This window comes from Ostrea edulis, chromosome 7, assembly GCF_947568905.1.
Source record: "Ostrea edulis chromosome 7, xbOstEdul1.1, whole genome shotgun sequence".
NCBI classification, from domain to species: Eukaryota; Metazoa; Mollusca; class Bivalvia; order Ostreida; family Ostreidae; genus Ostrea; species Ostrea edulis.
Genome location: NC_079170.1, coordinates 32,922,715 through 32,949,989, shown reverse-complemented (window position 1 = coordinate 32,949,989; position 27,275 = coordinate 32,922,715). Strand labels below are relative to the sequence as shown.

At 36.3% G+C, this 27,275-nt stretch overlaps 1 protein-coding gene across 2 annotated transcripts in view; it reads left to right on the top strand.

Moving 5' to 3' along the window:
- LOC130048039 (sortilin-like) overlaps positions 1 to 27,275 on the top strand; it is a 58,636-nt gene that overhangs the window by 24,074 nt on the left and 7,287 nt on the right. For both annotated transcript variants that reach the window (XM_056144029.1, XM_056144028.1), the window contains 15 exons: positions 225 to 295; positions 386 to 462; positions 2,590 to 2,723; positions 6,054 to 6,137; positions 6,581 to 6,641; positions 7,098 to 7,348; positions 8,115 to 8,217; positions 8,902 to 8,978; positions 13,103 to 13,388; positions 15,746 to 15,869; positions 17,259 to 17,333; positions 17,708 to 17,824; positions 22,737 to 22,863; positions 25,106 to 25,218; positions 26,239 to 26,359. In XM_056144029.1, the coding sequence (XP_056000004.1) occupies positions 225 to 295; positions 386 to 462; positions 2,590 to 2,723; positions 6,054 to 6,137; positions 6,581 to 6,641; positions 7,098 to 7,348; positions 8,115 to 8,217; positions 8,902 to 8,978; positions 13,103 to 13,388; positions 15,746 to 15,869; positions 17,259 to 17,333; positions 17,708 to 17,824; positions 22,737 to 22,863; positions 25,106 to 25,218; positions 26,239 to 26,359 (1,821 nt within the window). The remainder of the gene's footprint in view (positions 1 to 224; positions 296 to 385; positions 463 to 2,589; positions 2,724 to 6,053; positions 6,138 to 6,580; positions 6,642 to 7,097; positions 7,349 to 8,114; positions 8,218 to 8,901; positions 8,979 to 13,102; positions 13,389 to 15,745; positions 15,870 to 17,258; positions 17,334 to 17,707; positions 17,825 to 22,736; positions 22,864 to 25,105; positions 25,219 to 26,238; positions 26,360 to 27,275) is intronic.

The following is a 27,275-nucleotide window of genomic DNA, read 5'->3' as shown; positions in this document are numbered from 1 at the left end:
TACGCAGAACTTTATTACCTGTGTACTGTATTATGAAAACAAACTTGTATCAAATTTATGCTGATTTATTTTCCATGATTCGGAAATCGTCGCGAATAAAGGGGAAATTGGGTACACATGGAAAAAACCTGATATACGGTATTTTTGCATGAATCAGATCTCAAATGCTGTGTTGTCCCTGTAATGTACATTTTATGTTCTGACTGTTAATGCGTATATTTCAGAAACTGTACGCCAGTTTTGATAATGGGAGAAGTTGGGCCATGGTGGATGAATATGTACAGACGTATAAATGGTAATATTCAATATGTACAGACGTATAAATATTCATATTTAATATGTACAGAGCTATAACTGATCATATCTGATTATGTTTGTGTTACAGGGGAACTGCGGATGACGACCCTAAAACGATTTACGCCACCGTAGACCCCGCAAAGACACATCCTTTCCTGGCTACCTGTAAGTTGCCATGATATGACAGGCAATATATTAAACAGTTTTAAGTACAGGTGTCTATTGGTAACTTAAAAGTTTATATGGAACAATGTTATTTTTGAGGTTTTGAAACAGCGTTAAATTGAGAATTTAATTGATATCTAGATCCATTAATTTCTAAAAATCCTTTACCTAACTATTCAGTTCCTATGTAGGGGAGGGAATCCATGAGAAAACAGTCATAGATTTGAGGTCATCTGATTAACTCAGGAGATTTATCGCAATTGGTCATTGTGCGTTAACAATTGGACATTTTTAGGTTACCCGAGTAAACTCGGGTGACCTATTGCAACTGGTTGTCGCTTTGCGCCATTCATCGTGCATTAACAATTATAAACATTTTTAACTTCTTTTCAAATTTGGTATGAAGCATATTTGGAAAAAGGGGGAAATAAATTGTAAATTTCAGGACTCCTGCACCCCTAAGGCCATAGGGTTGGGGCCAAAATTGACCAATTTTCCAAAATCTTATGCTCTACAACTACAGAGTCATGTGCACAGTCTTCGACGTTAACCAGTGGCCCGATGGCCAAGGCCAGTAAAATCGGGATCGGGCTTCTTAAAATATTGAACCCAGGAGTCCGGCGGGCCTATAAATGTTTTCTTATATGTTCTGTATATATTACAAATAAAGCGTGAGATTGACTCAGACTTTGTCATGACTTAGTAGTCAAATTTCGCATAAAAAAACGATCAACCATGCTGCCTTTTCTGAAGTATAGGGAGGGGGCTCGTCCAGGAAATTCAAAACCACTCAAGCGTATTTCACAATAACAACCATCAGATCATATGAGGAGAAAAAAACGAAAATTTATGCCCCATTGGACAGAGGGTAGGCCTCGGCTAAGATTTGATTCTGGAGAAAACAAAATGTTTTGTACATGGTGCATACAAAACAAAGTAGAACATGAGCTGCTGATGTCATCTGCGAGATTAATATGTTGAAAAATAAAATAAGATAATCCTTTTAATGTCAGTTGTTCTCTAACTATGATCATCTTGACCTGTATTTTTGAGAGATTTCTTTAAATTTGCTTATGCAGTATATAAAGTAAATGCATATTTAGAAAAAGCAGAAAATGTCAATTTTCCAACCTCTGGGTTTTGACTCTAGGATGGGTTTAAATTAGTCATATCGTGTTAATGTTACATATCTATTGTTTTATGCAAAGTCTTTTGTCAGTGTACTAAGCACTTTCTTAGACATTTAAGTTTAAGAACACATTTTGTTTGATACTGTTTCCAAATATAGTTTGTAGAACAGGAAATTTTTTCTAGATTTTATAGCCCTTGGAAGTATTGATACTTTTTCACTAGTACTCAGGTGACCAGTGAGGCCTATGGACCTCTTGTTTTCCAGCTCTACTTAGATATCCAGAACAGGGTATTATCAGCTTTGGTAGCCGTTGGGATTAGTGATACTATTAACTAATACTCAGGTGACTGATAAGGCCTGTGGGCCCCTTGTTATAGTAGGCAATAGATACCAGTATACGTCAAGTGAAGGAGACATTGAGGTGCTAGGAGTAAAATACTTGCATAAAGTATTTCACATAAAGGGACTCTTAAGCCATCAAGAATTTTGACGGATCAATTTATAGAAAAAATACTAAATCAGTACTGTTGATTGATTTTATATTGTTTAACGCCCCTCTCGAGAGTACGAGCTAATTTTAGTTTTTCGGTACTCTGTCACATTTATAAGGAGAGGACCTGAGCTTGTCTCAGCATTATGGCCCAGGAAGCCATTTTAATAGAGGGTCATCATCTGTAATTGGGCAAAAATATTTCTATTTGTGCATGAAATTGTGGCAATGTGACACGTATTTCGTTATTTTCTTCATTTCTTTGAATTTGCTGTAAACTTCCGTGTTGAGCATGTTATCATAAATTTCAAACTGCCTGTTTGGTCTTTTGTCATATGACCGTTTGAAAAATGAGTTTCAAGAAATCTAGAAATCCTGTTTAGGTTTCAAAAAATTTCTCAAGATCAAATGAAGAAGCATCTCTTACGGTACTGTACATTGATTTTTTGTTGTTAGAATCTTAAATATCAGACAGTGGTAATATGATCTATCTCTGCTTTTGTAGTTGTCACTGTCAAATACAACCTACACCGCTTCACAGACGGCACAGCGGGCAGTAAAACAAACATCCTGGGCAATGTCATATCGTTTGGACATCAGGATAAATTCCTCTATGCTTCAGTCTTCTCAGGAAGTGTGGTAAAGTATAAACCAGGGTCCAAAATTACCTTTTGTCCGTAAGTCTGAGACTAGTGAATGACGACATCATGCCTGTAAGTCTGAGACTAGTGAATAACCTTGTGTCGTAAGTCTGAGACTAGTGAATGACCTCATGTCCGTAAGTGTGAGATTAGTAAATGACCTCATGTTCATAAGTGTGAGACTAGTAAATGACCTCATGTCCGTAAGTCTGAGACTAGTAAATGACCTCATGTCCGTAAGTGTGAGACTAGTGAATGACCTCATGTCCGTAAGTGTGAGACTAGTAAATGACCTCATGTCTGTAAGTCTGAGACTAGTAAATGACCTCATGTCCGTAAGACTGAGACTAGTAAACTCTCTATGGCTCTAGTCCGTACAGACTAGTCAAAATCCGGATTTGTTAAGATTTTAGCAAATCCGATGAAACGATCATTCTAAAAAAGGAAAAGGACAGAGATATGACACACAAAGAAAAAGGCTATCATTCCAAATGAACTGTTGGCTGGTTATTGTATGCTTCAATCTTTTAAGAACAAAAAATGTTTGCCTTTTTCTACTGTAGGCGTCAGAAACTGTCCATGACTGTGAAGTGAATACAGTGGAATAAAAATGAATTTATATTATCATTTTATATGATATGGTGGACGGACTAGTGAAATACTTTGCGGACTAGTAAACATTTAAAATAATCACTTGGTCTGTATGGACCAAGGCTTGAAAAAGTTTAATTTTGAACCCTAAAAACCTGTATTGATTTTGCTACTCTGTGTAAAGTTCTGGGATTAAAATGTGCACTACTTCTATAATATCATTCAATCATAAACTTTATCAATGAGCTAAATTGTTAAAGTGGTAACTCTGCTAATGAAGCTTTTTAGGTCACCTGAATCATTCAGGTGACTTATTGCTATCTGTTTTTGTCCGTCGTCGTGCGTTAACATTTGAACATTTTCAGCTTCTTCTCTGAAACCCCTGAACCAATTTCAACCAATTTTGGCATATAGCATCTGTGGGTGGAGGGGAACAAAAATTGTGAAATTTGTGGTCCCTGCCGCCCTGGGGCCTGAGGGGTGGGGCAAAAACCATCAAAATGAGTGTAATTTTTAAAAATCTTCTTCTTTACTCCTGGACATCAAGAAGCCAAACTGTGGGCATAATTATAATGAGCGTTGAGCCCTCTACCAAAATTGTGAAATTCATGGCCCCTGGGGCAGGGGTTCTTGTGTTAGGGTGGGGCTCTATTGGTCATATAGTGAAAATGTAGAAATTCTTTGAAAATCTTCTTCTCTGTCTCTGGGCATTAAGTAGACAAACTAATAGCATGGTAATGATGAGCAAGGATGCCTCTTTAAAAATTGTGAAATTCATAGCCCCTGGATCAGGGGTTCTGGTGCTAGGGTGGGGCTCTATAAGTCATATAGTGAAAATGCATTATTTCTTTGAAAATCTTCTTCTCTGTCCTTGGGTATTAAGTAGACAAACCAATAGCATGGTTATGATGAACAAGGATGCCTCTTTCAAAATTGTGAAATTCATGGCCCCTGGGTCAGGGGTTCTGGTATTAGGGTGGGGCCCTATTGATCATATAGTGAAAATGCATTTTATTTCTTGGAAAATCTTCTCCTCTGCTGCTGGGTATTAAGTAGACAAACTAATAGTATGATAATGATGATCAAGGATGCTTCTTTCAAAACTGAAATTTATGGCCCCTGGGTCAGGGGTTCTGGTGCAAAGGCGGGGCTGATTGATTATATAGTGAAAATGCAATGTTTCTTTGAAAATCTTCTGTTTTTGTCCGTCGTCGTTCGTCGTGCGTTAACATTTGAACATTTTCAGCTTCTTCTCTGAAACCCCTGAACCAATTTCAACCAATTTTGGCATATAGCATCTGTGGGTGGAGGGGAACAAAATTGTGAAATTCGTGGTCCCTGCCCCCCTAGGGCCTGAGGGGTGGGGCAAAAACCATCAAAATGAGTGTAATTTTAAAAAATCTTCTTCTTTACTCCTGGACATCAAGAAGCCAAACTGTGGGCATAATTATAATGAGCGTTGAGCCCTCTACCAAAATTGTGAAATTCATGGCCCCTGAGGCAGGGGTTCTTGTGTTAGGGTGGGGCTCTATTGGTCATATAGTGAAAATGTAGAAATTCTTTGAAAATCTTCTTATATTGGTTTTATCTAAGGAGTAAATAACCCTTTTCTTTATGATGTCTCAGACCTAGGTTTTTTAAAAAGGATTATTGATTGAACATAAAAATGACACATGTACTTCATGACCACATAGCTATTCAATATTTCTTCCATCCGAAAGTAAAATTCTTATATTTAAACACAAACCTAATTCAAACATTGGAAGGTTGTTACATGATACTCAGGTGACCTATAAGGCCCCTGGGCCTCTTGTTTATATTTGCATGATTAATGAATGCACTTCACAAAAGGGAGTGGCTTATGAAACCTGCCATTGTCTAGATTCACGAGCCCTTCTTTTTCACAAGTACATGTACTGGTTTCTAATACACAATTTCCGAGTTGCCCAATAGTTCTTTCCCTTTGTGGAACTCTTACACACAGTGAGACGCAAAACATACTATCATCCACACGGTGGGTACAAATGCTTATCACTGCCTTCATATATTGCCTAAAGGTCGATTATCAGACATCATGCAACCACCCAAACTGCAGGGACACACAATATTAGTAAGTTTATTAGTATTTAATGATAAAATAGCTCAAACAAAAATCGATAATCACCATTTTTCTTTGATTAAGATATCACTCGTGCAGAAGAGGAAATAAAAAATTTCATATTTAATTAAATAATAATATAGCGCCTTTTCCAGCGTATGCTGCTCGAAGCGCTTTACAATAATCAATGTACATTATTACCCCGGCAGACCTTATATCAATCTAGAACTTTCTCAGCCACCTAAGAAGCATGCAGTGCAAGCTTACATTACAAACGCTGGAATTTAATAGCCTTTAGAATTCAATCAAATATTATTCTTGATATGGTCAGTTTAATGTATACCAATGGCTGATATAAACAAAATTTACACTTTCATTACTTTCCATTTACACTTTCATTACTTTCCATATTAACATAGCTAGTCTATAGTATATGTATACATCTTGTACCCACCCAAGCGTTCAACAGAACACTGAACGTACCTCTATCATAGAAGAGCTGATATCTCGGAAGTTGTGTATTGGTCGTTGTTTAGCTGCGTAAGATGTATATTTTGCTTTACATGCGAGTGTTACCTGTATCTAACACTAGGCTGTCACAAATAAAACAATTATTATTCCTGTTTTTAATTTATGTAGCGAGGAAACAGACTCATGAAGATTTCAACCAATCACGGCAAAACTTGGCATACAGCCCAGCTGCCAACAATTACTGGAGACAGAGTAGGAATATAAAATGATTACTTGAAATTTGTTTATCATTGATTCATGATATTTATAGCGTAAAGTACAAGAGTACATCTGGAATCAATAATAGATTTTTCTAGAAATTGGTAGAGCACACAATTCTTGAAATTGTTTTCCTTAAAGACTGACATTTTCATTGCAAAGGAATTTTGTTTATATTTTCATGTAATGGACATAATTTTTATAAAACATTTAAGTCAGATTTACATTATTATTGTCAAACCTTGATATCTCAAACTTAACATGACTGACAGAGATTTTTTTCTCTCGAGATATCTGATGGTTTGAGATATTGAGCCTTAAGAAAATGTAATTAGGACCTCCAACTCCCTTTGACATATCCATGGTATTCTAGATGTTAATGTTCAAGATACTGATGTTCCACAGTCCAGCTATATATTGATTTCTCTGCATTTCAGTTTTTCTCTGTGTTGGACATGAGTGAGAATCTGGTATTTATGCATGTAGATAACCCAGGAGGTAAGCAAGGTTAACCATTGTGCTCTTAATCATTAGCAATACTTTATCAAATCTTCCTTTTCAAACACTTAAAAAACTATTATTAAAAGCAGAAGGGTATTTGGGATTTTTCATTACATGCAAGTATGCATATTTACATTGGCCCAGTCCATGAGGAGAATTAGGAACCGTATAGTGATGAGTGTGTGTGATTTACTAGTAGTGAGTGTGTGTTACTAGTGATGAATGTGTGTGTGTGTGTACTATAGCTAGAGGTGAGTGTGTTTGTGTATACTAGTGATGAGTGTATTTGAGTACACTAGTTGAAATGTTCTCTTTGATAGAGTTAATGGAATGCATGTAGCAAAGAATTTCATAAGCAACAATCCGTCTTTTAAAATAAAATTTTAACAGAGTTTTTAAATGACATTTTTCTACATTGATTGATTTTTTTTGGTCTGATCTTTGTTTATTTAGACACTGGCCATGGGACGCTGTACACTTCAGGAGGCATGGGTATAGTGTATTCTGAATCCCTCCCCCAGCACCTGTACCCAAACTACGGGGACGTCACAGACTTCTACCGAGTGGAGTCCATGCGGGGGGTATATATCACCAGTCAGATAAACCAGGACAGCAGCATACGCAGCATGATCACTTATAACCGCGGCGCCACGTGGCAGCCCCTCCCACGACCCAACAGCAGTCCCTGTAAAGATGAGACAAAGGTGAGCACGATAAAATAAACATGATTTGGAATGTTGTATTATACAGTTTTGTTTGAAGAGAAACAAAGGAACAGAAGGAATGGTTTTGTGTTGTTTTGTTAATGATATTGTGTACAAGTTAAAATGTTGTTTTATGAATGATATTGTGTACAAGTTAATTTGTTGTTTTGTTGTTTTATGAATGGTATTGTGTACAAGATAATGTGTTGATGTTTGTGAACATGTTTTGTGAAAGATAATGTGTATAAGTTAATGTGTTGACATGTGTGTTATTGTTTACAAGTTAATGTGTTGATGTGTGTGTTGTTTTGTGAATGATATTGTGGACAAGTTGATTAGTGCGTTCGAGACCACCGTTCTTTGCACAAGTACAAATTTCTGCCGATCCCAAAAGCGGAGTACGCATCACAAGAACGGGTTCGAGGTGCAAGAACTAACACCACCTCTGTAGGTAGTGTGGTCGAAAAACAAGAACAAGAACACATTCGTGCAGACCTGCTTTCATCACTCGCAGCTCTAAGAACAGACCATGAGAACAACAGGAAGAATGATCTCAAATGCACTCAATGTGTTGATATGTGTGTTATTTTGTGAATGATATTGTTATAAAATATAATGAATGAATATGTCAATAAAGTAAACTAACAGGGAAGGATTCTAATATCTTGTGTATGTATGTATGTAATATGTAATTAACATACAAAGAGGTTGGAGGGTACTACTCGTGCGATATAAAGAATAGGCAATAGTTGTTGTTTATTTTCAGCCTTGCCACCTCCAAATTCACGGAACATACAGTATCCAGCGAGGTGTGGTGGCCAGCCCGCCACTCAGCACAAAGACAGCACCAGGAATTGTGCTGGTACATGGTAAGTCCATATTGCACATTGTCACATTCTGCTATCACTCGATATATTTAGCACGATATCATTCTGCTATCACTCAGTATATTTAGCACAATATCATTCTGCCATCACTCGATATATTTATCACAATATCATTCTGCCATCACTCGATATATTTAGCACAATATCATTCTGCTATCACTCGGTATATTTAGCACAATGTCATTCTGCTATCACTCGATATATTTAGCACAATATCATTCTGCTATCACTCAGTATATTTAGCACAATATCATTCTGCTATCACTCAGTATATTTAGCATGATATTACTGTGCTATCACTCGATATATTTAGCACAATGTCATTCTGCTATCACTCGATATATTTAGCACAATATCATTCTGCTATCACTCAGTATATTTAGCACAATATCATTCTGCCATCACTCAGTATATTTAGCATGATATAATTCTGCTGTCACTCGATATATTTAGCACAATGTCATTCTGCTATCACTCATTATATTTTGAATTATAGTGCAATATCACTCAGTCTGTGTAGCATAATATTTCTTTGTTTAGCACAATATTACGTAGTCTGTGTAGCACAATATCTCAGTCGATATATCTTTGAATTCATAGCAAGAAAGTCTCGTGTTGTCAAAAACGCCCTCAATGATGACCTCTGTGTAATGTTTTTTTGACCAGGTCATGTGGCAGATGCTCTGCAGACAACTCACCCTGATGTGTACGTCACCAGCGATGGGGGCTACACCTGGGCAAAGGTAATACCGTAATGAGAAATAAAATCTTTCAGTGACGGGCTACACCTGGACAAAGGTAATACCATAATGAGAAATAAAATCTATCAGCGACGGGAGGAGGGGGGGGGGGGGGCTTCACCTGGACAAAGGTAATACTGTAATGAGAAATAAAATCTTGTCTACAAAAATTAGAGGTACAGTGTACCTAGGTTGTGGTGCAGTGGGACTAATATGTTAGATGTATGTGCAGATTACACCTTTTACAGACCCTGAAACGTGCTACTACACCAGTTGCACGGTACGGTTCGGTACGCTTTATGAACGGTACGGTTCGTTTTCTGAACGGTACGGTTCGTTTCTTGCACGGTACGGTACGCTTCTTGAACGGTACGGTTCGCTTCTTGCACGGTACGGTTTGCTAAAAATAGCTGCACTCTTTGTGAACGGTTTGGACGTTTTATTAATGAGGTGGGCGTGGCCTGAACGCTTTGACTTCGTATAAATTGTACGTTTCGATAGTTTGTTTTCACTCGATCGGTCTTATTCGGCTCTTTGATTATCGGCTGCAGGATTTGTGGTTGTGTTAGAATGTGCACATGGGGAAATGAGACGTTATTTTTGATTGCTTCGATGGAATAATTCCATATTGATAACGTACATAAAAGTTATGAATAAAAGTTTTTAGAATTTGCTTAAGTCTAAGTCTTAATGGTTGTTATTACGTTTCAATTTGTTTTTCATTTCTCATCAGACATTTATTAATTTACGATTTTATAAAAAGTTGTTACATGAACTGCTCCCCGACATGGGCGTGCGTAAGTGTAAAAACAAAGCGTATTAAGTTTCCGGATATATGCACGTGAAGTTTGTACGTCCTTTTTTGTCAGCATTCATTCATAATTAATAATGTTAGATATGTTAGATATGTTAGATATCTGTTGCATTTGTCTTTGAATCAAATAAAATGATGATAATACATATATATTCCTATCCTTTATCACGCGAAGTCCGATTTTCATTTCCCTGACTTTAATTTTGATCACTGAAAATTGAATTAAAAAAAATTAACAGAAAAGTAAGGCAAGTGTATAGTTTGCAATAAAAATGTTTCATATACCTTTTCTATATATTGTTGAAATACTTGAAAATGCTGAAATGAATAATTTTTTGCGGCCGATTTGATGCTTTGCATCAATTTAACTTGTTTACATTCTTTTACACATGTATGTATCTATTTATTTCTCTGTCGATGTAATTAAAAATTGTTTATTAGTGTATATAATAAATCCGCCAATCTACATCTATCTATATGGGTCGTTATCAATGTTGAAGAGAAAAAGATATGTCACAATTATTGCTAATAAAGTAATGAAAATATTACAGTGTAGAACGTGACAATTTTTCTAATCGGTCTAGAAATTTCTCATATGATTCAGACACTGTACGTAGGAAAGTACATATTGAATACATTAACGCTACAAATATCAATTTCATCTTCTTACGGCAAGCCCTGTGCCATACGTGTAGTAGCATTATCAGGGACGTCGACGTCCCTGATTATATGAAGAAATTAAATAGGCTACTTGTAAGTACTATTACAGTATTGTAGTTAACTTCACCCTTGAATTTAAAAGAATTGATTGAAACAGAAATTCCGTTAAAACAACGAAATGCCCCTTGGTTCACTCTTTAAAAGTCTGCAAGTGAAATATACATCCACAGTACACAGGACTGGCTGTAGAAGCATGCATGCAAAATCCGTGCAGTGATCTGACGTCTATTTCTGTTAACAGTTCACAGTATAAAACGAATTTTTATGCATAATTCAGTCAAAACTTGGGTACTTGTTGATAACATACATACACATATATGCACTGAAACAATGTGACATTTACGGAAAGTAATTTAAAAAAAAAAAAAGAATATCAAAGATGTTTTAAGCATCTCGGTGATTTTCACAGTTGATAACCCAGCTTCGTGATGTTTGAGGATAATGCTTCGAATAGCCAGCGATAGTCTACGACCTCCTTTCCCATCGGGCTCCATTGTGAAAATAATATACTGTGGCTGAAAAAGTGGGTCACGTGACATAAATTGCACGCTTTCTGCACGGTACGGTACGCTTTCGGGCTTTTGGGGGCGGGGTTTGCATAATATTATCCTGCACGCTTTCTGAACGGTACGGTTCGTTTCTTGCACGGTACGGTACGCTTCTTGAATGGTACGGTTCGTTTTTTGCACGGTACGGTACGTTTCTTGAACGGTACGGTTCGTTTCTTGCACGGAACGGTTCGGTTCGTTTTTAAGGTGTAGTAGCACGTTTCAGGGTCTGAAAGTAATATATATTCCGTTCAAGGTATTTAGAGAAATACAATTAATATATTATGTTTGGGGATCACTCTTAAGGATGAAGTGTTTTGGGATCACACCTAGAGATGAGGTGTTATATGATTAGGGCTATTCCAGAAATAAATACATGGGGGGGTCGGGAGGCACCTTTTGTATATACCAAGCACCCTTAAAAAAAATAAAAAATTACCCCATGACCCATCAAATTGATAAACTCATTTTACAATGACCCATCTAATTAAAAAAAAAACTAACCAGACCCACCACAAAAATATTTTTAAAAATGAAAACGGTACAAATCTCGCGAGGTTTTCGGGACAAACAATCTAGTCAATGACGCGGTAATGCCTGTGCGACATTGTATCACAGTAGTTCTGAAGAAACGATGTCACATCAACAATCAAAGGCATCTATGGCGGGAATGTTGGAAAGATTGGGAGTCCAAACGATGCTATTATCATGAAATGGGTATGGATATGTTTTTCCACGAATCGTTCGTCTTCTAATGGAGCCCGCGCCCAGAGGCCTCTATATCACCATCACACTGACTGATAAATATAACGCATCGGTACCCTCGTATAAATCAACTAAGGTTTGCCTATTTTTATTAGAAAAGGAATACCTATTGGTTTCAAAATATTCCCAAAATCGATGCACTGTAAACTGTAATAATCTAGAGAACAGAGTTCGCCGCCATCACGTCCAAAGGGACCCTACTAAACGCGCCTCTAATTTGAAGAGTGCCATAATGGAAAGTTATGCGCTGCAAAGAGCGACAACTCGAATAGTTCTATGTTACTTCCGATTTCCGATTTCGAAAGCAGCATTTCGAAAGCACGTTTTCAATTTTCCCTCCGACGTTTTGTAACCAACACGACAAGAGCGACAATAAAAATATTCTGAAAACTCAACACCCACGTGGCACAAAATAAAACAACAGAAACTACCCACTACCCATAATAAATATTTTATTAACAGTCCAACCACGGACCAAATAAAATATGAAAAAATACGACCACCCACACAAAAAAATATCATTTGCCGCCCGACCCCCCCATTTGATCATTTCTGGAACAGCCCTTACACTAAGGATGAGGTGTTATGGGATCACACTTAGGGATGATGTGTTTTGGGATCACATTGAAGGATGAGGTGTTATGGGATCACATTGAAGGATGAGGTGTTATGGGATCACAATGAAGGATGAGGTGTTATGGGATCACACTGAAGGATGAGGTGTTGTGGGATCACATTGAAAGATGAGGTGTTATGGGATCACACTAAAAGATGAGGTGTTATATGATTACACTTAATGATGAGGTATTATAGGATCACACTGAAGGATGATGTGTTATGGGATCACACTTAGGGATGATGTGTTTTGGGATCACTCTTAAGGATGAGCTGTTTGGGGATCACATCGGGAGTTTTAGGGTTTGACACCTGGGGCATTTCTAAGGAATCGCATCTCAGCTGATGAAGGTATTCCTGAACTAAACTTGTGGTTAGATAGATTTTTGGATGAAGACTAAACTAGAGCCAGTGTATATGGATTACATCAAAGTCAGCTCTCTGAGGTGTAATCATTCAACTGAAATAAACTTGTAGCTTTCACTGAATTTTCCATGAATATTCAATGTATCATTCTCTACCAACTGTCATGTTAACTCGGGGAGTAGGCTAAGGATTATTCCACCATTTCACAAATCCATTGATGGTCATCCTCCCTAAGTTTAATATTCACTACAAGACCATACTCTTGTAATCTATCATTCATGCTGTATTTCTACTTTAAGGCTTTGACTGGTCCCCACCAATACCAGATTGCTGACAGTGGAGGTTTGTTGGTGGCCATCTCATCCAACGACCCACAACCAACAACGATCAAATTCTCGATAGACGAGGGACGATGCTGGCATGATTACAAGTTCATAAAGAACCCAGACGATGCAATTGTAATGACAGGACTGCTGACCGAGCCCGAGAACCGGGCAATGACGGTCGGGGTGTGGGGGTACCACCCACAGAACAAGACATGGACGGTGTTTGTCATTGACTTTGAGAAGGTTATCAAAAGAAAATGTAAGTTCTGGATTCATGGTAATCATGCTTTTTTCTAACACTTAGTCCCATTAACAAAAATATTTCTCTCTGTGTTTCTGTTAACTTCCTGAACTTGAGATCATTAATGGTAAACATAATTATCATAGTCATATTTTGAAGATCTTTAGAGTCACTTTCGTAGATGACATTGTTTTATTCGTTGGTGGGCAATATCGAGAATTTTGATTTCTGTAGTTGCTGTTGATGTACGTTATTAAGTTGTAACTTTTCTATATGCATTGACGGGCATTATACAGTTATAACTTCTGTAGGTTGATTGATTGATTGTGGTTTTACGCCATTTTGAGCCATTTTACGACGGTACTTTTGTAGGTTTTCCTGATGTGTGTTATACAGAGTTATATTTGTTGTAGGTGCTGTTGATGTGTGTTATACAGAGTGATGTTTTTTGTAGGTGCTGCTGATGTGTGTTATACAGAGTTATACTTTTTATAGGTGCTGGTGATGTGTGTTATACAAAGTTATATTTGTTGTAGGTGCTGGTGATGTGTGTTATACAGAGTTATATTTGTTGTAGGTGCTGGTGATGTGTGTTATACAGAGTTATATTTGTTGTAGGTGCTGGTGATGTGTGTTATACAGAGTGATGTTTTTTGTAGGTGCTGGTGATGTGCGTTATACAGAGTTATATTTGTTGTAGGTGCTGGTGATGTGTGTTATACAAAGTTATATTTGTTGTAGATTTTGTTGATGTGTGTTATACAGAGTTATATTTGTTGTAGGTGCTGGTGATATGTGTTATACAGAGTTATATTTGTTGTAGGTGCTGTTGATGTGTGTTATACAGAGTTATATTTGTTGTTGGTGCTGGTGATGTGCGTTATACAGAGTTATATTTGTTGTAGATGCTGTTGATGTGTGTTATACAGAGTTATATTTGTTGTAGGTGCTGGTGATGTGCGTTATACAGAGTTATATTTGTTGTAGGTTTTCCTGATGTGCGTTATACAGAGTTATATTTTTTGTAGATTTTGTTGATGTGCGTTATACAGATGTATATTTTTTGTAGGTGATGTGTGTTACACAGAGTTATATTTTTTATAGGTGCTGGTGATGTGTGTTATACAGAGTTATATTTGTTGTAGGTGCTGGTGATGTGCGTTATACAGAGTTATATTTGTTGTAGGTGCTGGTGATGTGTGTTATACAGAGTTATATTTTTTGTAGATTTTGTTGATGTGCGTTATACAGAGTTATATTTGTTGTAGGTGCTGGTGATGTGCGTTATACAGAGTTATATTTGTTGTAGGTGCTGGTAATGTGCGTTATACAGAGTTATATTTGTTGTAGGTGCTGGTGATGTGTGTTATACAGAGTTATATTTGTTGTAGGTGCTGGTGATGTGTGTTATACAGAGTTATATTTGTTATAGGTGCTGGTGATGTGCATTATACAGAGTTATATTTGTTGTAGGTGCTGGTGATGTCTGTTATACAGAGTTATATTTTTTGTAGGTTTTCCTGATGTGTGTTATACAGAGTTATATTTTTTGTAGATTTTGTTGATGTGCGTTATACAGAGCTATATTTTTTATAGGTTCTGGTGATGTGCATTATACAGAGTTATATTTGTTGTAGGTGCTGGTGATGTGCGTTATACAGAGTTATATTCTTTGTAGGTGCTGGTGATGTGTGTTATACAGAGTTATATTTGTTGTAGGTGCTGGTGATGTGCGTTATACAGAGTTATATTTTTTGTAGGTTTTCCTGATGTGCGTTATACAGAGTTATATTTTTTGTAGATTTTGTTGATGTGTGTTACACAGAGTTATATTTTTTATAGGTGCTGGTGATGTGCGTTATACAGAGTTATATTTTTTATAGGTGCTGGTGGTGTGCGTTATACAGAGTTATATTTGTTGTAGGTGCTGGTGATGTGTGTTACACAGAGTTATATTTGTTGTAGGTGCTGGTGATGTGTGTTATACAGAGTTATATTTGTTATAGGTGCTGGTGGTGTGCGTTATACAGAGTTATATTTGTTGTAGGTGCTGGTGATGTGCGTTATACAGAGTTATATTCTTTGTAGGTGCTGGTGATGTGTGTTATACAGAGTTATATTTGTTGTAGGTGCTGGTGATGTGTGTTATACAGAGTTATATTTGTTGTAGGTGCTGTTGATGTGTGTTATACAGAGTTATATTTGTTGTAGATTTTGTTGATGTGCGTTATACAGAGTTATATTTGTTGTAGGTGCTGGTGATGTGTGTTATACAGAGTTATATTTGTTGTAAGTGCTGGTGATGTGCGTTATACAGAGTTATATTTGTTATAGGTGCTGGTGATGTGTGTTATACAGAGTTATATTTGTTGTAGGTGTTAGTGATGACTACGAGGTCTGGAAACCTCACTTTAAGCTGAGGATGGATGAAAAAGCTGATGTGAAGGGCTGTCTGTTAGGGAAGAAGGAGGAATTCAAAAGAATAAAAAAGGATGCATGGTTAGTGAATGCTAATAAGTCAAGATGTGCGACTCAGAAGTCAGTTCTAGTAATTCAGTTCCATCCGGGTTAGAATAGGTCCTCAGTACACCTTGCTTGTCACAAGAGGCAATTAAATGGGAGCGGTCCTTTGGATGCGACCGAGGCTCAGTGTCACAGCTGGTGTGACATGATAAAGATCAATCCCGCTCAAAGGCCGTAAGCATCGAGCATAGGCCTAAATTTTGCAGCTATTCATCGCCAATGGTGACATCTCCATGTGAATAAAAAAATTCTCGAGCAGGACGTTGAACAATGTATGAAATACCAACCTAGTAATTAAAGATGTTAACTCACAGTCCTAGTGAGGTCAAAATGTGTAGCTGGGGGTCAGTCCTAGTGAGGTCAAAATGTGTAGCTTGGGGTCAGTCCTAGTGAGGTCAAAATGTGTAGCTGGGGGTCAGTCCTAGTGAGGTCAAAATGTGTAGCTTGGGGTCAGTCCTAGTGAGGTCAAAATGTGTAGCTTGGGATCAGTCCTAGTGAGGTCAAAATGTGTAGCTGGGGGTCAGTCCTAGTGAAGTCAAAATGTGTAGCTTGGGGTCAGTCCAAGTGAGTTCAAAATGTGTAGCTGGGGGTCAGTCCTAGTGAGGTCAAAATGTGTAGCTGGGGGTCAGTCCTAGTGAGGTCAAAATGTGTAGCTGGGGGTCAGTCCTAGTGAGGTCAAAATGTGTTACTTGGGGTCAGTCCTAGTGAGGTCAAAATGTGTAACTTGGGGTCAGTCCTAGTGAGGTCAAAATGTGTAGCTTGGGATCAGTCCTAGTAAGGTGAAGATGTGTAAATTAGGAGTGAACAATGCCACAAGAAGCATACAGAAATGGCAGTGAAAATGGATTAAGTCCTGGATCTCAATAATTTAACTCTGAAATATGTTCTCCTTGCAACAGTTATGCTTGTGACAGTTTCACTTGCAACACTTTCGCTTGGGACAATGTCGGTTTGGATCGTTTCGCTTGTTACAATGTTGATTCGGACTGTTTCACTTGCAAACTTTACTGTGCTCATTATCATTGCTGTTGTTGGTTTATTTGTGTAATTCATCTCTCTTTGAAAAATGTCCCATGTAATGAACCAGTTAGATTTCTTACGTGGTGTATATGTTGATTTTATTCGCGGGAGAAAATAACAAGGTTTTCCTTCACCTCATTTATTTCTGGTTTTCCCTAGTTAATAAAGTTTCATATTGATAATTTTTAAGGGTGATCTGATTTATAGAATTATATCTTTTCCAGCATAGTGTATCAGATAGATTAGAAAAGATCTAATTTGAAATAGATTGTGTTTAAGGGGTCATTATATAATATGTTGTTCTTTCACTATGAAATATTATTATTCTAATCAATTTTTTTCCAGGTGCCAAAATGGATATAATTACGAGATAGAGAGGACGACAACAAATTGTATTTGTACACGTGAAGATTACGAATGGTGAGTGTAGTGTGAAAATGGGAGGCAGATTTACAGTAGATGTTTAAAATTTCTGTAGTTAAGGCTTGGATTTCTCCAAAAAAAAATCTCAGACTTAAGTTTGAGTTTTCTGTTATTTGATCTGTCAAAATTTGAGTATAAAATTTAAGACTTGAGTCCAAATTTTGACTTAAATTTCTTTTGAGAAATCCAGGCCTGTTCTAAAGCACACAAAACACACATCATACACTGACGAGAAAACTAGTGAACCAGTTACAGATCATTAACTCTGTCGTTAAGCATGAAAGATGTCTCTCTCTTTCTGCAGTGATTACGGATATTACAGATTATTAACTCTGTCGTTAAACATGATAGATGTCTCTCTCTTTCTGCAGTGATTACGGATATTACAGACCGACGAACTCGGATGTCTGTCAGAGGATCAGTTTGTTTACCAAACCTGAAATTGACATTTGTTTACGGGGCCATGAGGAAAAGATTGTTACGGAAGGGTATGTTTGTACATTGATATTTACTATTGTTTCGTACTGTGGATATTCACACAGAAATTGAATGTTTCGTACTGCAGATATTCACACAGAAATTGAATGTTTCGTACTGTAGATATTCACACAGAAATTGAATGTTTCGTACTGCAGATATTCACACAGAAATTGAATGTTTCGTACTGTAGATATTCACACAGAAATTGAATGTTTCGTACTGTAGATATTCACACAGAAATTGAATGTTTCGTACTGTAGATATTCACACAGAAATTGAATGTTAACAATTGAACATTTTTAACTTCTTAATAACTACCATTCCAATTCTTTTCAAATTTGGTATGAAGCATCATTGGTACAAGGGGGACATAATTGTAAATTTCAGGACTCCAGCACCCCTGGGGTCCTAGGGTTGGGGCAAAAACTGCCCAAAATTGACCAATTTTCAAAATTTTTCTCAAGAACCAAACATGTGTAAGAAAAACTAAATGCATAGTGATGTAGAGCAGGAAGGCCTGTACCAAAACTGTAAATTTCATGATTCTCAGAGTAGGGGTTCTGACCCCAGGGCAGGGTCAAACTTATATAGTGTCAATGTGTAAAACACTTATTAATAAATAATAAAAGTCTTCTTTAGTGCTACTGATACTAAATTGAAAGTAAATAGATATTTAGAAAGATCAGGTGGTCTTTTACCAAAATTGTAAAGTTGATGAACCCCAGAGTAGAGGTTCTGACCCTAGGGTGGGGCCAAACTCAATATATAGTATTTGTGTGCTGATTCTGTATAAAATCTAAATGCATACTTAGGAATAGCGGAAAAGGATGTACAAAAAATGGTGAATTTTACAACCCATGGTTTTGACTTTAGGATGGGTCCAAATTAGTCATATCTTTTGAAGTTTTAATGTTAATACACCTATTATATTATGTAAAGCCTTTCATCAGTGTATGCACTTTTGAGGGCAGTTAGCTTAGATGTTCAGAACAGGAAATTTTTTTCTAGAATTCATAGCCCTTGAGAGTAGTGATACTTTTTCACTAGAGTATCCAGGTGACTGATAAGGCCTGTGGGCCTCTTGTTTGTTTTAGGGTCATTTTATTTACACATCCAAAGTCAATGAAAGTGCCCCAGATAGTTTCAAAAAACGGCTGAAAATTGTCAACTCTGAAAATGAAGGAGATGTGTTGATTTCGATAGAGCAATATTCGTAGAATTAGAAAACACATACGGTAGCTCTTGAAAGTAGGATTTATATTCTACACACATTTTTAACAAATCCAGTGTAATTATGGCAGTGAATTAAGTTATTGCTTTAGATACTGTTCAAAATGTAAAATATTTGTTATTGTAGTATTCAAAATGATGTTTCAAATATTATTATTTGATAGATATATAATAACTATGGAATTAAAAACCAAAATGTAATTCAAAATTTACTACATACATGTATATACTAAAATTGTCCATATTTGATACACTTTATCATTGACAAAAGGAAAAAAATTGTTTATGGGGAAATGATACTTTATTTCTTCTTTGGATAGACTTACATACTAAAATTAACGAAGAAGTAGATATATGTTTTCGTTTGTACAGCTTTTAAAAAGATATTCAAAGGACATTCAAAGGAAATATTTATTTTCAGACTTGAGATAATGATTGTCTTTGTAACGTAATTCACATTCATTCATAAAATGCATACCCATGTTTTCTAATGATTGAACAGTGACAATTCCACAAATTGGAATACGGAAAATGGAAATTCTTATTACACTATCTTTGCAAATGATAACATAAATATATTTCTAAATTTTTATGATCGTTAAACATCAAATAAAATCACGTTTCGCACACCTTGTTAAATATTAAGCGAAATCACCAGTTGTATAGCCTGAAAAAGCAGAATCATAACTTTTTACGGATGATTTTAGCAACATATACACCATTTCTAGTGCCCAATTAAGTTTGATAGGTTTAAACAATAAACTCTGTACTAAAATAAGTTTGTATGATAAAACAGATGGTGTAATGTAATTCACATACGAACTTGTAAGTGTTAATGTGGAAGTAAACATTTTGAATACATACATTTTTCTTATCAAAAGAAGATTTATTACAGTTCTTCAGAAAGATTCTGGACCTTTCTAGACCCTTTTCTGAGAATTAAAACATACTACGTGTCTTGTCCCTCTTTACTGGCTCGTTAAGTGAGCAAAGAATGTCACGTACTAGGAATTCAAATCTTATTTGAATGCTTTGGCCATCTAAACTACTTTTTCCCACCAAACGTAATTTGTATGTGATATGATATTCTTGATCATCTTCGTCATATTCAAAGATTTTCCCATATAGCATTTGTTTTCGTACGTGGCAGCAACATACGCATCTACTTGATAGAGCTCACTTGCATTCACGGATTTATCAACAGTATGTTCTAGTGCTGGCTCGTCTGTAGCACTGTTGCTGTTGGTAGGAATGCCACTCTCAGTCAGAACTCGTATTATAATCATCCTATGGGGATCCGGGTTAGAATAGGTCCTCAGTACCTCTTGCTTGTCGTTAGGGGGAACTAAATGGGGCGGTTCTTCGGATGAGACCGCAAAAAACCGAGGTCGTGTGTCACAGCAGGTGTGGCACAATAAAGATCCCTCCCTGCTCGAAGACCCTAAGCAACGAGCATAGGCCTAAATTTTGCAGCCCTTCACTGACAATCATGGTTTCTCCATATGAGTGAGAGTATCTGGAGCAGGTCATTATAACATAATACTATCAATTAATCAATCATATGACTTATACATCCGTCAAACATGTCACAAAACTGTACCACTTTCTTGTCTACAAAACATATGTCGCAGAAATATGATGCATCCCAAAAAGCTATTCCACCTCCTCCAAGTGGGATAATATGGTGCTCCAAAATAACATAAACTCAAATAATTGAAGATATCTTTAATTATTGAAAGATATCATCAATTCAATTATTGCGCGCATTAATTGAATTGATGTGCGCATCAAATCAATTTATTTTTCTTATCAAATGAAGTGATGCGTGCATCAAATCGATTATTTCTCTCATCAAATGAATTGATGTACGCAGAGCATGAGCTCAGCATTACTTATTCTAGTCATTATCTGACATTAAAACAGAGTATTTATAAGTTTGTGAATTACGTTACACAATCGTGAATTACGTTATACTATATACAAAGCTACACCAGAGGTAAACACAGAGTAAATCAATATTTTGTTGTCATGATATCTTAGTATAACATACATTCTTCATTTTCAAAATAGAATTCTAATGAAATTACTAGGAATTAGATAGTTGAATTTGTTTGAATAAGAATATTGATGGTTAAAATGATTATTTACACCACTGCAGTAGTCTAAATCGTTCCCACGTGTAAATTCCCTTTCTACAGGCGGTGTCAATGATAAAGATTCTTAGTGATTTTGCTCTTAGAAAAGATTCTTTTACAGTATTGAATGAATTGATCATAACGTAATTCACTGTTACGTAGTTCACAGACTTGCGTTTTATTTAGAATAAGAAAATAATGACAGCAGCTTAAAGCATTGCCTCTGTGTAATTCTTGATTAACATTAGTGTGGATATCAGTCAGGGTATTTGAAGTTTGTTGCATGCAAGGACTGACAGTGTGTGAAAATTAGCGTAACGTAATTCCCAATTAAATGCACATATAGAAAATATTAGAAACCCGGGCCGTTAAAGTTTTTTCACAAATGTTATCTTTTGTCTGTTAATCATTAAATCTTCCATATTCTAGTGACTATGTAATCAATTTTATTCATGTAATTTAACCGCAAGTGCCAAATATATTTCTCTTATAACTTTAAAAAAAATCGTAACGTAATCCACTGCATGAAATGGGACACTCGCAATTTTTTTTGTAAAACTTATTTTTGGTAACTGTGGAGAAGATTATGGGTAAAAATGTATTGTCTATCCCTTTATTCTTCTAGAGAACATTATTTTGCCTTCTTTCTTAGGACTTCTAGATTATTTTCTAAAACCGTAATACGATCACCCTTGTTTGTGACATCCGGTTTTTGTCAAATTAGGCTTGGAAATCCTTCAGTTTTGTACCGTAAATGTGATCAATACATCACAATGTCTCTACTAACCGGCCATACTTTGATGTTAAATTGATCCCTCAAATACAATTAAAAATGTGGTTTTCTGTCATCGAAAAACCCTTGTGACAAGGAAAATGGGGTTTGGCGCACTTTAACTGACTTTGAATGTATAATGCCCCTCAATCTCTCTCTCTCTCTCTCTCTCTCTCTCTCTCTCTCCCCCCCCCCCCCCAAATTTCCTGCCTACCGACACAGCAGTTTCAGGTATGGGTGGACAATGCCGAACAACTAACAATTATTTAATTAAGGCCTTGGTTTGTAATTTCAGGTAAAATACATTTTGTGATTTCAGACCTGGAGGTTATAAAACTTTCTTAAGCATGTTTTCATACTCAAACTCAAACTTCGTGCTCTAAATCGTACTTATGCTCAAAAGTGAAGGTTATAAAATTGTTATAAAATCATTCTCATACTCAAACGAAGTACATTCTCAGGATTTTTCGAGTACACTTTGGAGCTTGCTCAGAGTTGTACTCAAAACAAACATGGCTGACTTACAGTAAAACTTTTATAACCTCCAGGCCTGGTCTGGTATACTATGATGCCTTTGTAATTCCAGTATAAGAAGATCCCTTGTATTGTAATTTCAGGAAAATAAAAATCCCTAGTTACGGTATTGTAATTTCAGGTATACTAAGATCCCTTGTATTGTAATTTCAGGTATACTAAGATCCCTTGTATTGTAATTTCAGGTACACTGAGATCCCTTGTATTGTAATTTCAGGTATACTAAGATCCCTTGCATTGTAATTTCAGGTATAGGAAGATCCCAGGAGATGTTTGCACTGGAGGCTTTTCTCCCCCGGGTAGAGTAATTGACATGTCTATCCAATGCTCAGAGGACTCGAAACAGCTGGTGCTGGAGGAAATCACTTCTAACAAGGTAAGAATCCCAGAGGAAATATTTCTCAACATGTAAACCAAAGTAGGAATCTTAAGAGGAAATATCCTATACCTTGTAAAGCAAGTTATTAATCCGAGAGGAAATGTCCTATACCTTGTAAAGCAAGTTATTAATCCAAGAGGAAATATCCTGTACCTTGTAAAGCAAGTCATTAATCTGAGAGGAAATATCCTTTACCTTCTAAAGCAAGTTATTAATCCAAGAAGAAATATCCTATACCTTGTAAAGCAAGTTATTAATCCAAGAGGAATATCCTTTACCTTGTAAAGCAAGTTATTTATCCGAGAGGAAATATCCTATAATACCTTGTAAAGCAAGTTATTAATCCGAGAGGAAATATCCTATACCTTGTAAAGCAAGTTATTAATCCGAGAAGAACTATCCTATACCTAGTAAAGCAAGTTATTAATCCACGAGGAAATATCCCATACCTTGTAAAGCAAGTTATTAGTCCGAGCGGAAATGTCCTATACCTTGTAAAGCAATTTATTAATCCGAGAGGAAATGTCCTATACCTTGTAAAGCAAGTTATCAATCTGAAAGGAAATATCCCATACCTTGTAAAGCAAGTTATTAATCCGAGAGGAAATATCCTATACCTTGTAAAGCAAGTTATTAATCTGAGAAGAAATGCAGTTGAACGTTGGTGTCTTGAACATACCATGAATATGTCGAAGTGAGTTGGAAGTCTCAACTACATTTTCGTTATGTATTTTAACCTAAATTTTTTTAACCTTCTGTTATTTCTGGAGTTTTTTCTTCGCACCATCGACTTTGAAATGATAAGGTTCGACTGTGTCTTATATAATCCAAGATAGAAATCCTAGAGGAAATATGATTTATGAAAATATTAAATTGATACTTATTTTAGATAAAATATCCCATGACATTACTAGTTCACCTGAGCTGAAAGCTCAAGTGAGCTTTTCTGATTCTGTTGTCAGTCTGTAAACTTTTCACATTTTCGACTTCTTCTCCAGAACCACTGGGCCAATTTCAACTAAACTTGGTAATAAGTATCCTTAGGTGAATGGGATTCAAGTTTGTTCAAATGAAGGGCAAAGCCCTTCTCCAATGGGAGATAATCATGAAAATGCTAAATTAGGGTGGGGTCATTTAAAAATCTTTTCAAGAAGCACTGGGCCAGGAAAGTTGAAATTTACGTGAAAGCTTTCTGACATAGTGCAGATTCAGGCGTGTTGAAATCATTGCCCCCGGGTGCAGGGTGGGGCCACAACAGGGGATCAAAGTTTTACATGCAAGTATATAACCTTTAAAAATCTTCTCAGGAACCGCTGGGCCAGAAAAGTTCAAATTTACATGAGAACTTCCTGACATAGTGCAGATTCAATTTTGTTAAAATGATGGCCCCCAGGGTTAGGATGGGCCACACTAGGGGATCAAAATTTTACATGCAAGTATATAGAGAAAATCTTTGAAAATCTTCTCAGAAAATCACTGAGCCAGAAAATTTCAAATTTACATGAAAGCTTCTTGACATAGAGTAGATTCAAGTTTGTGCAATTCATGGGTAGGTTGGGACCACAATAGGGGATCAAAGTGTTATATGCTGACATATAGGAAATATCTTTGAAAATATCTCTTGAACTATTTTAGCTAAGACTTTCATATTTTGTATATACATTCTTTATGGAAATACCTTTGTGATGCAATGATGTGTGATCTTGTGACCTTGAACTGGAAGCTTGACCTACTTTTAATAAAAATATAACCTATGCAATATGTCCTGAACTATTTAAGGCAGATCTTTCATATTGTGTGCATATATTTCTTATGGCAAGACCTCTCATTTTACACCACAATCTTTGACCCTGTGACCATAAATTTGGAGTATGGCCTACTTTTAAGAAAACAACATTTTAATATATCTGGTACTGTTTTAGGTGGGGCTTTCATATTTTTTATAAAGGTTCTTTATGACAAGCCCTTATTGCTTTGTGATGTTTGACCTTGTGACCTTAACCTTAAAGGTGGACCTACTTTTTAAATATCTGACCTATTCAATATCTCCTGAACTATTCAAGGTAGATCTTTCATAATTTGTATATTGATTTCTTATGGCAAGACTTTTTATTTCATACTTTGACCTTGAAATTTTACACAACAGCTGAACAATGGCAAGGCCAAGGTGACTCAAGTGAGCAACGTGGCTTATGGGCCTCTTGTTAATTTGTTTGACTTGTGGTTTATTTTCTCACAGCACAGGGGAGGATCCAATGGGAGTGTGATCGCTGCTGTTGTGATCATTATTGTGTTGCTAGTTGTCATCATGGGAGTGTTCCTGGTCCACAAATACATAATACTCAGAAGACAGTGAGTATACTTAAAACTCAGAGGACAGAAGTGTGTGGGATTTATTTTCATCCGTTGAAATGTTTAATATGATTTATTTTTCGTCAGTTGAAGTGTTTATGATTTATTTTCACCAGTTGAAGTGTGAATGTTTTTTTTATACCCCCTGCAACAAGTTGTGGGGGAGTATACTGGAATCGGGTTGTCCTTCTGTCCGTCCGTCCGTCCGTCTGTAGACGCAATGGTTTCCGGGCTCTAAAGCATTATCCTTTCCACCTACCGTCACCATATCATATATATGGACTACCCATGGGATGAAGATGTTCCCTATCGATTTTGGGGTCAAAAGGTCAAAGGTCAAGCACACTGGACATTGAAGTAGCAATATGGTTTCCGGGCTCTAAAGCGTTATCCTTTCCACCTACAGTCACCATATCAGACATATGGACTACCCATGGGATGAAGATGTTCCCTATCGATTTTGGGGTCAAAAGGTTAAAGGTCATGCACACTGGACATCGAAGTAGCAATATGGTTCGGTTTGTCATGCCATTTGTTTTTTACACTCAGAAAAGAGATAGTTTATACCTATTACCAACACCCTTTGGGAGATTGTGGGGGGGGGGGGGGGGGGTATTCTTAGTGAGCATTGCTCACAGTACCTCTTGTTTCATCAGTTGAAGTGTGTATGATTTATTTTCATTAGTTGAAGTGTGTATGTTTCTTTCCCCAGCAGTTGAAGTGTGAATGCTTATTTTCATCCGTTGAAGTGTTTGTGATTTATTTTTTGTCAGTTGAAGTGTTCATTGATTTATTTTTCACCAGTTGAAGTGTGAATGCTTTTTTTCAGCAGTTGAAGTGTTTATGATTTATTTTTCATCAGTTGAAGTGTTTATGATGTAAAACTTATACGGTACCAATTTTGATGCACCAGATGCGCATTGATTTATTTTTTACCAGTTGAAGTGTTTATGATTTATTTTTCACCAGTTGAAGTGTGAATGCTTTTTTCCAGAAGTTGAAGTATGATTTATTTTTCAGCCGTGTTGTGTACCGATACTCCTTGCTGAACCAGACTGATGCCGAGCAATATGATAATGAGTTTGAGACGGCTATATCTGCCACGTCCGGCACCGTATATCATGATTCGGACGATGACGAGGTCAGTTTTATCACCTCGTTTATATCACACCAAACACAGTGACTGAGCATCTTGTTTCAGACTTTTATATCCATTGATTTAGCAGCTTTTCTCAAAAGTTCCTTCATTTCATAACCTGCATTGTAAATTGAACAGATTTCTCCCTAGCCACCATGATAGCATCTTGAATCTTTTATAGTCTCTTAAGCTCATTGATCCTATTTAGTGTTAGTGTATTAAGGACGAATGACATGAATCTTATATTAGGAATAGTCTCAAGCTCATTGATTCTTTTTAGCGTTACAGTTTATTAAGGAGGAATACTCTCTTAAGCTCATTGATTCTTTTTAGCGTTACAGTTTATTAAGGAGAAATAGTCTCTTAAGCTTATTGATTCTTTTTAGCGTTACAGTTTATTAAGGAGAAATAGTCTCTTAATTAAGCTCATTGATTCTTTTTAGCATTACAGTTTTTTTTAATGTTACATTGATTAAGGAAAATATTCTCTTAAGCACATTGATCCTATTTAGTATTGCAGTGTATTAAGAAGGAATAACACACCTGAGAAATTTGATATGGATGAAAAGTGGGGGAACATGTTCAGTATTTTGAAATTAAAAAATTTCTTATTTACTTTATTTCGTCAAGATATTTAATTTTAGTAGAAAGTAATCTGGAATTTTTTTTTGAACCTTTGAAAGATGAGCAGGCAGTATGTTAACCAATTGAACTACCCAGCTAGCCAGTCAAATTTAAAAGTAATATATTGCTGATATTTATATTTTCATTGATTTTTTGAAAGGAAGTCATTATGATAGTGTTATGCCTCCTTAAGACTTTCTCATGCAATGCACTGACCAGACTCTAATATAACAAATCTTGTAATTTGTTTTATTTGTTTATCTGATTCAGTGATATTATTCTTGTATTATCATTG